Source organism: Myxine glutinosa, chromosome 7, assembly GCF_964187855.1.
Source record: "Myxine glutinosa chromosome 7, kmMyxGlut1.1, whole genome shotgun sequence".
Lineage (NCBI taxonomy): Eukaryota > Metazoa > Chordata > Myxini > Myxiniformes > Myxinidae > Myxine > Myxine glutinosa.
Genome location: NC_136267.1, coordinates 141,896,851 through 141,909,586, shown reverse-complemented (window position 1 = coordinate 141,909,586; position 12,736 = coordinate 141,896,851). Strand labels below are relative to the sequence as shown.

The 12,736-nt window shown below is 42.6% G+C and overlaps 1 protein-coding gene across 2 annotated transcripts in view; it reads left to right on the top strand.

Moving 5' to 3' along the window:
- LOC137431696 (protein turtle homolog B) overlaps positions 1–12,516 on the top strand; it is a 127,904-nt gene extending 115,388 nt beyond the window's left edge. For both annotated transcript variants that reach the window (XM_068123320.2, XM_068123319.2), the window contains exon 22: positions 12,437–12,516. In XM_068123320.2, the coding sequence (XP_067979421.2) occupies positions 12,437–12,461 (25 nt within the window). In that variant the 3' untranslated portion in view covers positions 12,462–12,516. The remainder of the gene's footprint in view (positions 1–12,436) is intronic.
- Positions 12,517–12,736: the final 220 nt, after the last annotated feature.

The window sequence follows — 12,736 nt, the reverse complement described above, 5'->3', positions numbered from 1 at the left end:
AGGGGGCTCGTCTGGGGTCCAAGGCACTCTTTATCTGTCCCTGCTCATGAGAAGGCCGAACATCACAATTCTGTGCCATGAGATGCGATCAACGATATTCCGTGTCGATATAAGCATGGAACTGTAATTTTGGAAATCACTGTGGAAGATTGACAGTGATCTGCGCTCAAGTTAAATTGTATGAGATATTTTTGATTCGTGTCTTGCTGCAGAGCACTGGTTTTTCACTTTCGCAGTGTTCTGGATTCCAGGGGGGGGGGGGGGGGGAGGGCTGTTTATTTATTACATGCAACCCTTTTTACTTCTGCCACCAAAGGTGGATGGGGGTTATGTTTTCACCCCTGTCTGTCAGTCAATCTGTGAACAAGATAACTCAAAAAGTTGTGGATGGATTCGGATGAAATTTGGCAGAGATGTAGCGTATGTGACGCGGTTGAAATGATTAGATTTTGGTGAAGATCCGGATTCGGATCTGGCTACTAGAATTTTAAAAGTGATTTTTCACCATTGGGAGATGGGGCCAAAAACGATAAATATCAGGATATCTCAAAAAGTTGTGGATGGGTTTGGACGAAACTTGGTGGACAGGTTGCGTGTCTGACAACGAAGAATTGGTTCGATTTTGGTGAAGATACAGATCCAGATCTGGCTAGTATAATTTTTTTAAGTGATTCTTCACCATTGAGTGATTGGGCTAAAACCAACATACAGCAGGATATCTCAAAGAGTTGTGAATGGATTTGGACGAATCTTGGTGGAGAGGTTGTGTGTGTGATGAGGACTAATCAATTCGTTTTTTTTGGTGAAGATCTGGATCTAGATAGAAGAATTTAAGTGATTCTTCACCATTGAGAGATAGGGCCAAAACGATATATAGCAGGATGTATCAGAAAGTTATTGACGAGTTCTGACAAAACTAGGTGCATAAATTGGTTTCGGTGACAAGAAAATCCAGATACGACCTATCAGTGGGATACAATACATAAACTGTTCACCTGGCGGAGGTATGCTCTTTACTGAGTGCCGTTCTAGTTTGACTTGCATAAACATTAACTTAGCCTGTAACGACTTATTTCGAAACGCATGTTTGTTATACTGAGAGAATTCTGTGAACAATGAGGTGTTTGTTCCTTGTACAATTGAGGCACGAGTTACGTGTGAAATGTGTGCTTGCTCGTGTTATCTCAAGTGGTGTTTTCTTGTGCAGCACAGCAGTATGGTTGAATCACAATTTCATATTCACTGTCGTTGGTGGGGGACTATCAGGATGGCCTAGAGGTATGCACACTGACCTCTAAACTGTCTCGCCTGGGTTTGAATCCCGACCCAGCTATGAACTGTCATCCCGGTGTTTTACAGGGCCCGTGATTTGTGATTCATCAATGTGTGTCCCACAGGTCCCACAGATGGACATTAAACGGGCTTCCCCTCTGCCAGTATTATTTTGTGGACGTTAAATATCCCACAGTGTCCTTCGCAAAGAGTAGGCGAGCTTTCGCCGGAACTGTGGCCAAATTACAAATTCATGCTATAACTACTTAGTCGAACATCAGGCCAGCCGGTTTGTGAAACACTTGGGCCAAAAACTTCCCCCCAGCCGACCAAATAAGAACATGGGAATAATTGTGGCTCTTCAAGAAAAATATTTGTTGGCACAAGGGTTATCTCTTAGGCCAAACATATGGAAGTAGAAAAGTAAAACAGTGGTGATTATTTGTGAAAAGGTTGAAATCGCTGTTCAATTGCACTTGATTTGGACTACAGGGAGAAAGGAATTTAACATTGTTTCCCCACCAATGACGTTATCATCCCAAAACAATCTTATAAGGAGAAACAATGTTATAAGGAGAAACAATGTTATAAGAAATTAGCGATGAAGTTAACTCCGAGGGCCTTTCACTCACTCACCGCAGGCAGGTTGGTGGTCTTTGTCTTCTAGACTCCTCTCCGGCCTTGCTCCCCCAGCTCTCTCTGTGCTCTGTCCCCTCATGACTCCTAAAGGTCGCACAAGATCTGCCAGCAACCCTCTTATGGTTAAACTGCCAAAATCACGACTCGGTGCTCACCTTCACTCCTTCATTCCTCTTTTCTCCCTCCTCTGGAACAAACTCCCTCACTCTCTTCAATCCCACTCCTCCCTCCAGGTCTTTAAAACAGCTGTTCACCACCATCTCTTATCTTCCCCCATCCAAAACCGTGATCTTTTCTACCCCCGTTAATTCACCCCAGATCCACTTTTTTAAAATACCAACTTCTTTCCTGGAAGTCCTAGCACCTAGCAGTGTCCACGTGTTTTTTTTTTTACCTCTCCCATCCCTCGTCCCCCTCCCCTCAAGCCCTCTCCCTCCCACGGATCTCCCGAAGTCCCTGCTCTCCATCATGTTCTCCCGCTCCCTTTATCATATGTTTTATGTGTCAGTTTGTCTTTTTTGTGATCAATGTTAGCTCTTACACGAGCCTCGACCTTGTATACAAAAAATAAAAAAAATAAAAAGAAAGTCCTTTCTGGTTATATACTTAGATTTGAAAGACAACTCAAATGACATTTAAACAAGATACACAAACACACATCTCGTCGCCTTTTTTAGTTCCTTGTTTGTCCCCCACCTCTCCGACAAGGTCAGAGACGGCGGACATTAAAATGAGTTCCGTCCAACCAACTGATCATCCGTGCATGACCGATCATTCATCCATGTACTTTTGTTTACGTGATATTTCAATAACCGTTGAGCATTTAGCTTTCATATTGCAGATATATATTCCTCATGACATAATCTCAACCTGGTTAGATCATGGCTGTGATTGGCGGAATAATGTTGCCATGGCAACCATCTCGGTAACTTGACCAAAAATCATCTCAAAAGACCATCTCGGTCAAAAACCGTTCAGGTTTTAGCTTTCATATTACACAGATCGATGCCTCGTACCACCAAAAAGGCAGGGGACCTGGAGTATCAGCTACTTGTTCACCTTTTCATGTGCAGCTTTCCAACTTATAATGTATTTTGCTACTTTCTTTCAAATTAAGTCGAAGCAAAATCAAAATGAATGTTAAGCAAACATAATCTGTGGCCCAAACCAAAATCACACCTGCTGTTGTCAGAGAAAAATAAAACTGAATATATGTAAAACTCTCGTAGTTTGTGGTAGATCGTTATAAATTTGTTTTGGTAAGGTACAAGGTATGTTATTTCTGTTGTTTATTATTTGGTTTATCCCATTTGTGTTCTTTCTTTTTCAAGCCTTGAGCATATGCGGGAAAACAGACCTTAAGGTGAGCCAGAGTAAGGATTCCTATGTCCTAGTTTAATCATAAATGTGAGCCGTTTCGGTGTTCACAACTGAGCACGTAGTTTCTGATGCTGGAATGTCACATTTAAATAACTATGTGTGTATGTATGGATGTATGTATGTGTGTATATGTATAAATACGTATATAGATGGCCCATTGCAGCTAAAGCATTCAAGCCTACTTCTCCATCCCTTCAATGACCTCCCCATCTACCTCTACCAATGACTTTCATTCACTTCCCTGCACCTTTTTACCCATTTCCTCCTTTAACCACTTATCCCCCTCTATTTATACACTCCTTCGTCTACCTCGTCACCCAGTCCGCCTCATTCTCTGGGCCATCCCTGTGTCTACTGCACTCATATTGAGCAATTTCAGTTATTCTTCAGCACCGTCTACTTTCATCAAGTCGTGGTGGTCATAAAAATTAACAAAGTTAAGAAATGGCAATAAGAACCAAAACGCAATAAAGCACAACATAGAAATAAAGTAATCGGACAACAACTATGATGGCAGCTGATTGTTGAGTAGTGTATCACGTCAAAACTTTACAATATGCAACATTGCATGATGTGTTGGGTGGCATTCCCTGTACTGTTTTGATTATAAACAAATGTTTTGTGGGTGCCCAACCCTCTAGAAGCAGCAATGTAAAGCTGCCTGTGTGTAAAGCCACACACTAACACTAACATTCACACCAACATGCCACACACCAACGACATTCCACACACCACCCACACACCAATATGCCACAAACCAACCATGCACCAACGTTCCACACACACCAACTACTCACCAACATGCCACGCCACAACCTAAAGCCACACAACAACATGTTTAAAGGTCCGATCCCGGCTCTTATTTATCGTTATTGCTAAAGTGGCCCATGCAGACAACTGAGGTCTCTGCCATTCAAAGGGATAGTCTCCATCAGAAGGTTGAAGGGTTGTACAGGGGACGAGAACAATCCTATCTGCATGTTCACCAGAAGAGATTTTGCACTCATGAAATAGGATATTGTGTGCCTTCATGAAGATTATGGATCTTCATGAACAATGGATGGAGCTCCTCAATGCCAAACAGGAAATCAGAACCGTCTCCCTTGACATATCTCATGCCTTCGATACTGTCTGGCATTCCGCCCTGCTCACCAAACTCTCCTCTTATGGTATCCATGGAAATATAATGGCTTGCAGACTTCCTCTCCAGTCATAGTCAACGTGTGGCCCTGAATGGAATTCTCTCATCTCCCCTTCCTGTCCAGACTGGAGCTCCTCAAGGAAGTGTTCTGGGCCTTGTGCTTTTTTTGGTCTTCATCAATGATCTCTCCGACTCTCTAGAAAATCCTCTATTTTTGCTGATGACTCCACTCTCTGCCGTTTGATATCTCAAATCTCAGATCGGCAGTCTGCAGCCTCCTCACTCTCTGTAGACCTGGTCAAAATCACAAACTGGTCAAACAAGTGGAACATGTCATTCAATGCTGGCAAATTTCACAGTCTCACGATGTCTCTCCGTAAAGACCGTCTGGAAAACCCTCCCATTTACATTCTCAACAATCATCTCGAAGAAGTTCTGTCACTCAAGCTTTTGGGTCTCACTATCTGCCATGATCTTTCCTGGGAAAACCACATTTCTAAGCTGGCCTCCTAAGACAGTCGCTTACTGGGCATCCTCCGTCGTGCGAAGTCCTTTCTTGGCGCCTCTGAGCTCCTCACCACTTGCAAAAGCTTTCATTTGCAGCTTGATGGAGTACTACTCTCCCCTCTGGGCTGGTGCTCCTGCCTCACGCCTAGCTGAGCTTCAGGCTGTTGAAACCAAAGCTTTCATAATCATTGGTATCTCCCGCGATGAAGCTGATTCTGAGGGCCGGTCACTCGCTCACCGCAGGCAGGCTGCTCCCCCAGCTCTGTCTGTGCTCTGGCCCCCAAATATTCGTTCAGGATGCATAAGATCTGCCAAAATCAAGACTCTCTACTCACCTTCACTCTTTCATCCCTCCTTTCTCCCACCTTTGGTTCAAACTCTCACTCTCTTCAATCCCACTCCTCCCTCCAGGTCTTTAAAACAGCTTTTCACCACCATCTCTTATCTTCCCCCATCCATAACCTTGATCTTTTCTACCCCCATTAATACACCCCAAATCCACCTTTTTCAAATTCCGCCTTCTTTCCTGAAAGTCCTCGCAATGTCCATTTGTTTTATACCGTTTCCCCTCCCCCCCTTCCCCCCTCCCACCCCTCGCAACCCCTCTCCTTTCCACTGATCTACCGATGCCCCTGTTCTTTACTGTTTTTGTGCTTGTGTGCTTCCCTCGCTCTCCCCCTCTTGTCTCCCGCTCCCTTTATTGTATGTTTTATTTGTCTCTGTTTATGTTTTTTGTGTTTTATGTGTTGGCTCTTACACGAGCCTCGACTTTGTATACAAAAAATAAAAAAATAAAGGTCAGTATCATATCATCAGTAGTAGATCAGACACTTTTACTGGTCCTCTTGGCTCCCCACAGCTCTGTGTTCACTTCATATTACTTGTTTTCCTGACAATATTTTGATGCTTTGGAGGCATGCGTTTTTCATAGATTGAGAAAGCATTTGTAATACTTGCGGGATAATTACTCCTGACACTGTCCAGGCCCTGGACAGTGAATGCACCCTGGACAGTTAAAGTTTGGCTTTAAAATCCGGCCTGAAGCGAATGGGTTTTCATACAAAGAACTGTTAATGTTAAAATACAAGTTATAACTAACAAACACTATAGTATGATAATTCGCTCACTTTATTGTCAAAACATAAATTGATCATAACCATCCATTCAAACTTTCTAAAAGATGCAATGCACACCCTAAATACAACCACCAAGTTTCAACTCATTCCATCCAACGGTTTTGGAGTGCATATACAGAGACAGACGGTATTATACAAAGCTAATGAGATATATTATAGTTTACTTGCAGATAATTCACGTATTTTTTTATGACTTGAAATAATATCCACTCCCAGCAGGAACCACAGCTTATTTAATTTACAGGAAGCACAAATTCGCTCTGTACGTTTTAATATATTATCCGCCCCATCACATGTACCTGCTGGTTTGTTTGCATTGGCGGAAACAAATGTGTTTGTGATAGACACATGCTTGTTTCTTGTGGATTATGCGGTGTTTGCCGAGTGAGACATAATCCGTGGCTGATTCTCTCCATTCAAGTCAGGAAGTACCATATATATATTAGTATAAAGCCCGTCAAAAATGACGGGTTGGAACAGTTTTTGATAGTACAGACACGTGAGCATGCCAAATTTTTTTGCAGTGTGCCGTCCTGTGGTGGTAACCAAGCCTGCAAAATCGGACCTGGCAGGAGTAATGCCCTGCTGGTGGATTATGGGGTCTTACTCCTGTTAAGAGGAGTGGTCCCAATTGTATGACCATGCATTGTGGCCCCTCGGAGGCATGAAGCATGCGTTTGAATGACCATGTGCTTCCCCTTCGGGGTTGAGGCGCATGTGTAATGTTATTGGGACAGCCTTGTTGACGTGCCTTGGCCATGGGGTCAAGGTGCACGTCCAAGGCTGTTCAAATGTTTGACTTTTTACCTTTTTTTCATTGTAAAAAAGGCAGGCCCGAGCTGTGGCCCAAAACAGTGAGCATGCCAAATTGCCAAAGTCTGAAGTCTGGGCCTCGTGTCAGGGGTGCTTATATAATCTTTATTTATTCGACATAATACAGACGTAAATGAACATTCGTCTTACTCTGCGCGCATTGCACATCACGTGCAGCAAATTTCACCTCCCTGTTCCTTGTATTTATTGTGATTACAAAAATACCGCTTCTGTACACCGACCTTAAGGCTCAGTTTGCAAGCTACCGTCTACATATTCCAATGTAAGAGGCATAATTACTCTTATTTGGGGTCTTCGGAGTCATTGGGGTATTTTGTGTCCTCGGGGTATTTCGTGTCCATGGGGTATTTTGTGTCCATGGGGTCTTTTGTGTCCATGGGGTCTTTTGTGTCCATGGGGTCTTTTGTGTCCATGGGGTCTTTTGTGTCTCCATGGGGTCTTTTGTGTCCATGGGGTCTTTTGTGTTCATGGGGTCTTTTGTGTCCATGGGGTCTTTTGTGTCCATGGGGTATTTTGTGTCCATGGGGTCTTTTGTGTCCATGTGGTCTTTTGTGTCCATGTGGTCTTTTGTGTCCATGGGGTCTTTTGTGTCCATGGGGTCTTTTGTGTCCATGGGGTCTTTTGTGTCCATGGGGTCTTTTGTGTCTATTGGGTCTTTTGTGTCCATGGGGTCTTTTGTGTCTATTGGGTCTTTTGTGTCCATGGGGTATTTTGTGTCCATGGGGTCTTTTGGGTCCCTGGGGTCTTTTGTGTCCTCTGGGTCATTTGGGTCTTCAGCGTCTTTTGGGTCTTCTGGTTCATCGGCGTATTTTGGGTTATCTCGGTCTTTTGAGTCATTTGAGCATTTTGGGTCCTCGATCTGGATCAGGGTATTTACGGGTCTTTGGGGTATTTTGTGTCTTAGGGGTAATTGGGTCTTTGGAGTCTTCAGGGTCTTTTCAGTCTTTTGGATTGTTTGGGTATTTCGGGTCTTTTGGGTCTTCGGTGTCTTTTCGATCTTTTCGGTCTTTGTTTTTTTTTGGGTCTTCTGGGTCTTTGGGATATTTTGGGTCTTGGGGTCTTTTGGGTCTTTGGGGTCTTTTCAAATCTTTCAGTAACCGGGATATTTTGGGTCTTTGGGGTCTTTTCGGTCTTTGGGTCCTTTGGGCCTTCGGGGTCTTTTCGACCTTTTTGGTCTTTGGGGTCTTTAAGAGTCTTTGGGATATTTTGTGTCTTTTCAATCTTCTGGGTCTTTGGTGTATTTTGGGTCTTTTGGGTCTTTGGGGTATTTTAGATCTTCAAAGTCCTTAGGGGTCTTCTGAGTCAGTGGGGTCTTTTGGGTCCTCTCTATCATTTGGGTTGTTTGGGTCTTTTGGATCTTTGGGGTCTTTTGGATCCTTGGGGTCTTTTGGGTCTTTGGGGTACATTGGTTCTTTTCAGTCATTTGGGTCTTTTGAGTCTTCAGGTTATTCTGAGTTCAGAGTCCTTGAGGTCTCCTGGGTCCTTGGGGTCTTATGGGTCTGAATGGTCTTTTGTGTCTTTAACAGTCTACAGGGTATTTTGTGATTTTGGGGTCTTCTGGGTCCTTGGGGTCTTTTGGGTCCTCAGTCTTTTAGATCTTTTAACTGGTGGACACACAGTCATCTATATTATAATAGCCGTAGATGATTCTGTCTGTCTGTCTGTCTATCTGTTGGGTGTCTGTCCGGGGTGTGGCTTACTCGGTTTGCAGAGTAGCTCCACCCATAGCTCCACCCATTCTGGGAGAGGCTTCATATAATTATAAACAAATATCCACCATTTTATTAACTCGCATAGCTTTGAGGCCTGTTTTGTAGGCCCGTGGTGTCTTGCTCTCTCTCCCAGTTTTATTTCAAATCAAATTCGATATATCATTTCATTTTTCACAGTCGCTAACATAGTTTTAGACTCGGTTGAAAAAAAATGGGAAGAAAATCCGATGAAAGTTGCCGTTTATAGAACGAAATGAATTCTCAAACACCTGTAACTTCAAGGCCATTGAGTCTCTCTCACGCCTTTATCTCCAATCTAACTCACCATATGATTTCATTTTTATCGATGGTTTTGGACTCGGTGTCAGCAACGCGGGAAAATGCAGAGATATATTTTAAAAAATACACCATATCACCGCCCAACCGCCAACCACCGCCCAATATGTATCATACACCGCCCAACATGTATCATACACCGCCCAACATGTATCATACACCGCCCAACATGTATCATACACCGCCCAACATGACAGACGGCAACATGTCGACATTATCGCTTTTTCTTTAAACCGAGTGAACCGAGCCGAACCGAATAAACCGAATGAATTCACCGTTTACTTTTGATGACAGTCGTCACAAAACGACATATATTTCTTCGTTTTTATTTCATTCAACATTATCAGCCGGAAGTAAAATATGGTTCAGGAAATTACCGAGAGATATTTCTTCGTTTCTTTATTTATTAGTTATTTGCGCATACACTTTAAATAGGTTTATTTGAAATCTTTATTTTTCACAATGTAATATATTTGTCATTTGATGATGACGAGACACTTCCTCTTGACTCGTGACAATTCATGCGTTGCGTGGAAACTTCCATTTCCAAAATGAATGACACAGTCGATGAAGAACGACTCGGTGTCAGCAACGCGGGAAAATGCAGAGATATATTTTAAAAAATACACCATATCACCGCCCAACAGCCAACAGGTATCATACACCGCCCAACATGACACAGACAGCAACATGTCGACATTATCGCTTTTTCTTTAAACCGAGTGAACCGAGCCGAACCGAATACACCGAGTGAATTCACCGAGCGAATTTCATCCAATTCCACCGAGTTTCATGAAATTACCGAGAGATATTTCTTCGTTTTTATTTTATTAGTTACCAGCAGAAGTACCCAGCGTTGCCGGGCGGGGGAGGGGGGAAGGGCACGTACACTTTAAACATGTATATACATGTGGGATGTGGGATATATACATGTGGGACATGTGTACGTGTGTGTGTGTGTGTGTACGTGTGTGTGTGTGTGTGCGCGTGCGTGTGTATATATGTGTGTGTATGTGTATGTAGGCTAACCCCCGCTCTAGCAGGGAAAATGGCCTTAAAATGCATGTTGTTGTTGTATGTGTATATATGTCTGTGTGTGTGTATGTGTGTATAGGTGTCTGTACGTGTGTGTGCGTGTCTGTTTTTGTGTATGTGTATGTGTGTGTGTGTGGAGATGTATATATGTGTATAATGTGCATATATGTGTATATGTGGATACATATGTGTATACATATTTGCATATGTGTATATGTGTATATGTGTCTGTACGTGTGTGTGTGTGTGTGTGTGTGTGTGTGTGTGTGTGTGTGTGTGTGCATGTGTGTCGATGTACGTGTGTGTGTATGTGTATATGTGTGTGGGTGTATATGTGTGTGTGTGTGTGTGTATATGTAAACATGGGCCGGTGTGTGTGTAAAGTGTGAGGAGGTATTGGAGAGGAAAATGCAGAGATATATATTTTTAAATCGCGCCATGATGATAAACGAAAATACACCGCCTAAAATAACAGTCGACATATATTTAAAATTCGTCACACACATCCATGCCCGTGGGATTCCCACGGGTGGGAATCCCACGGGCATGGATGTGTGTGACATTTCGACATATTGAGTTAGATGCTGCGCCTGCACATTCAGTTATATAAAATGGTTACTGGCAATTGATCACATCCACAAATGATGTAATCCACATAATTTATGTACTTTACATAACGTTAATAGGAATACATGCCTGTGTAGATGGGAATGACATATAATTCACCGAAAACGTTGAAGCAACCGCATAATATTACGGTGATGTTTCACTCTGAGTGAGAATAGTTCTAAATTTTAAAAACTTTCTTCTGATATTTGTGATTTATTTCAAACAAACTGTATTTCCCATCTACACGGGCATGTATTCCTATTAACGTTATGTGAAGTACATAAATTGTGTGGATTACATCATTTGTGGATGTGATCAATTGCCAGTAACCATTTTATATAACTGAATGTGCAGGTGCAGCATCGAACTCAATATGTCGAAATGTCGCACACATCCATGCCCGTGGGATTCCCACGGGTGACCCCGCTAGTGTTCAAAGATTGTCCATTAAACCCCCCCATAAAAGCTATTCGCGGTTTCAGATTTTCCAGGGGGATACATTCCAGATCTTCCAGGAACGTATCCCCCACAAGTGGCGGGGTCCCACAGTATATAATTCAATTTAAATAAAAGAAAGGTTGTAAAGATCATATAAAAAATTAATTCCGAATCATTTTACCGCTGTTGGAATAGTGTCTATTACATCACCCTATCTAACACGTTACATTAGTAATTAGTGCCTGTTGTTTGTGTCCTTTATAACATCCTTAAAAACGGGATGTTTCCTGTTTGGAATGATTTTCAATCTTGTTTGACTAGTTGTTGGTGGGTGCCGTTGTGGTGTTGGGCCTGGTGTTGGGCTAGCGGCTAGGGTGCCGGCTTAGGATCCTAGGATCCTGGGTTCGAATCGCGGTCGATCGCTGAATTAACACCAGGGGGGTTGACTCAGCCTGTCATCCTTCCGAGGTCGGCAAATTGAGTACCAGTTCACTGGTAATTCCCTGCTTGTCGTTAAAGGCGGCAAAAAGGGTTGGCGTCAGGAAGGGCATCCGGCCGTAAAACATTGCTTCAAAAAGGGGATCAAAAAACAACAACAACCACGGTTCCCGAAAAAGGCCAACCCCCGCTTGCGGGGAAAAATGGCCTCTAAAGGTGGTTATTTTGACTGCCTGGCAGACAGAGTGAATAAATTATCTCACTCCTCTCTGCGCATGTGCGATCGGGATGAATTCAGAGACAAAGTACTGCTAAGCTACAGGTTCATTTTCCGATTGACGTTCCAGTTCATGTTGAAAATATAACATTCAATTGAAATTAAGTTGTTCCTAGTTCATAAACTGACGTTTGTGGACAGAGAGATGGACAGACATTACCCTATTGCTTAACCCCTCTTTTCGCTTCATGTGCACGGGATAATTGTTGTTCTATTTTTACAATTGTATTTATAGTAATTGTATTTATCAATTGTAATTGTACTTATATTTATATTTGTATTTTTATTTATTTAATTGTATTTATTGTACAGTATTTGTATTTATTTATTTATTTGTATTGTATTTAATTGTATAATAATTAATAATAATATTATGGTGAGTTCTACCTTGTATCAAATGCTGCATTAAGAACAGACATTCTTTAAATCATATGTTATGTAAATTAGGTGGGAGAGTGGGTTTGCATATAAGGTGGAGATTTAGAGCAGGTGATGTGTGTGGAAAGTTACCTTATTTACTGGATATGTTTGTTTTCTGCCTGAATAAGTAATCAAAAAAAGCAACCAAAGCTCAAGATCATGTGCTCACTGTATTATGGAGTTCAGTAAATATCTTTAATTTTCTTTCGTTCTTGAATCTGTTACCTAATTTCTTTGCTTTCTTTATATGTGTTCACCTCAGGCCACTGCCCACCGGCACGAGCTAAGTCTACCTCAGCTTCAAGCACACTCCAGCAGCGAGCCGGGAGCGGACCAGTTGGTGGCCTGAATGTTCGGGTGGGGGTGGCGAGGGGGCGGTGTTGGGGGAAGGGAGAAGGGTTGGTGTGGGAGTGCATGGCAGTGTGTGGCAGTGTGTGGCAGTGTGTGGCAGTGTGTTCGGCCAGCTGTAGAATTGACATTTATTTTGGAAAGAGGAAGTGGAGCATGAAATTATAGGTACTTTGGCAAAATGGAATTCGAAGCAATGCCTAAATTATTGGAA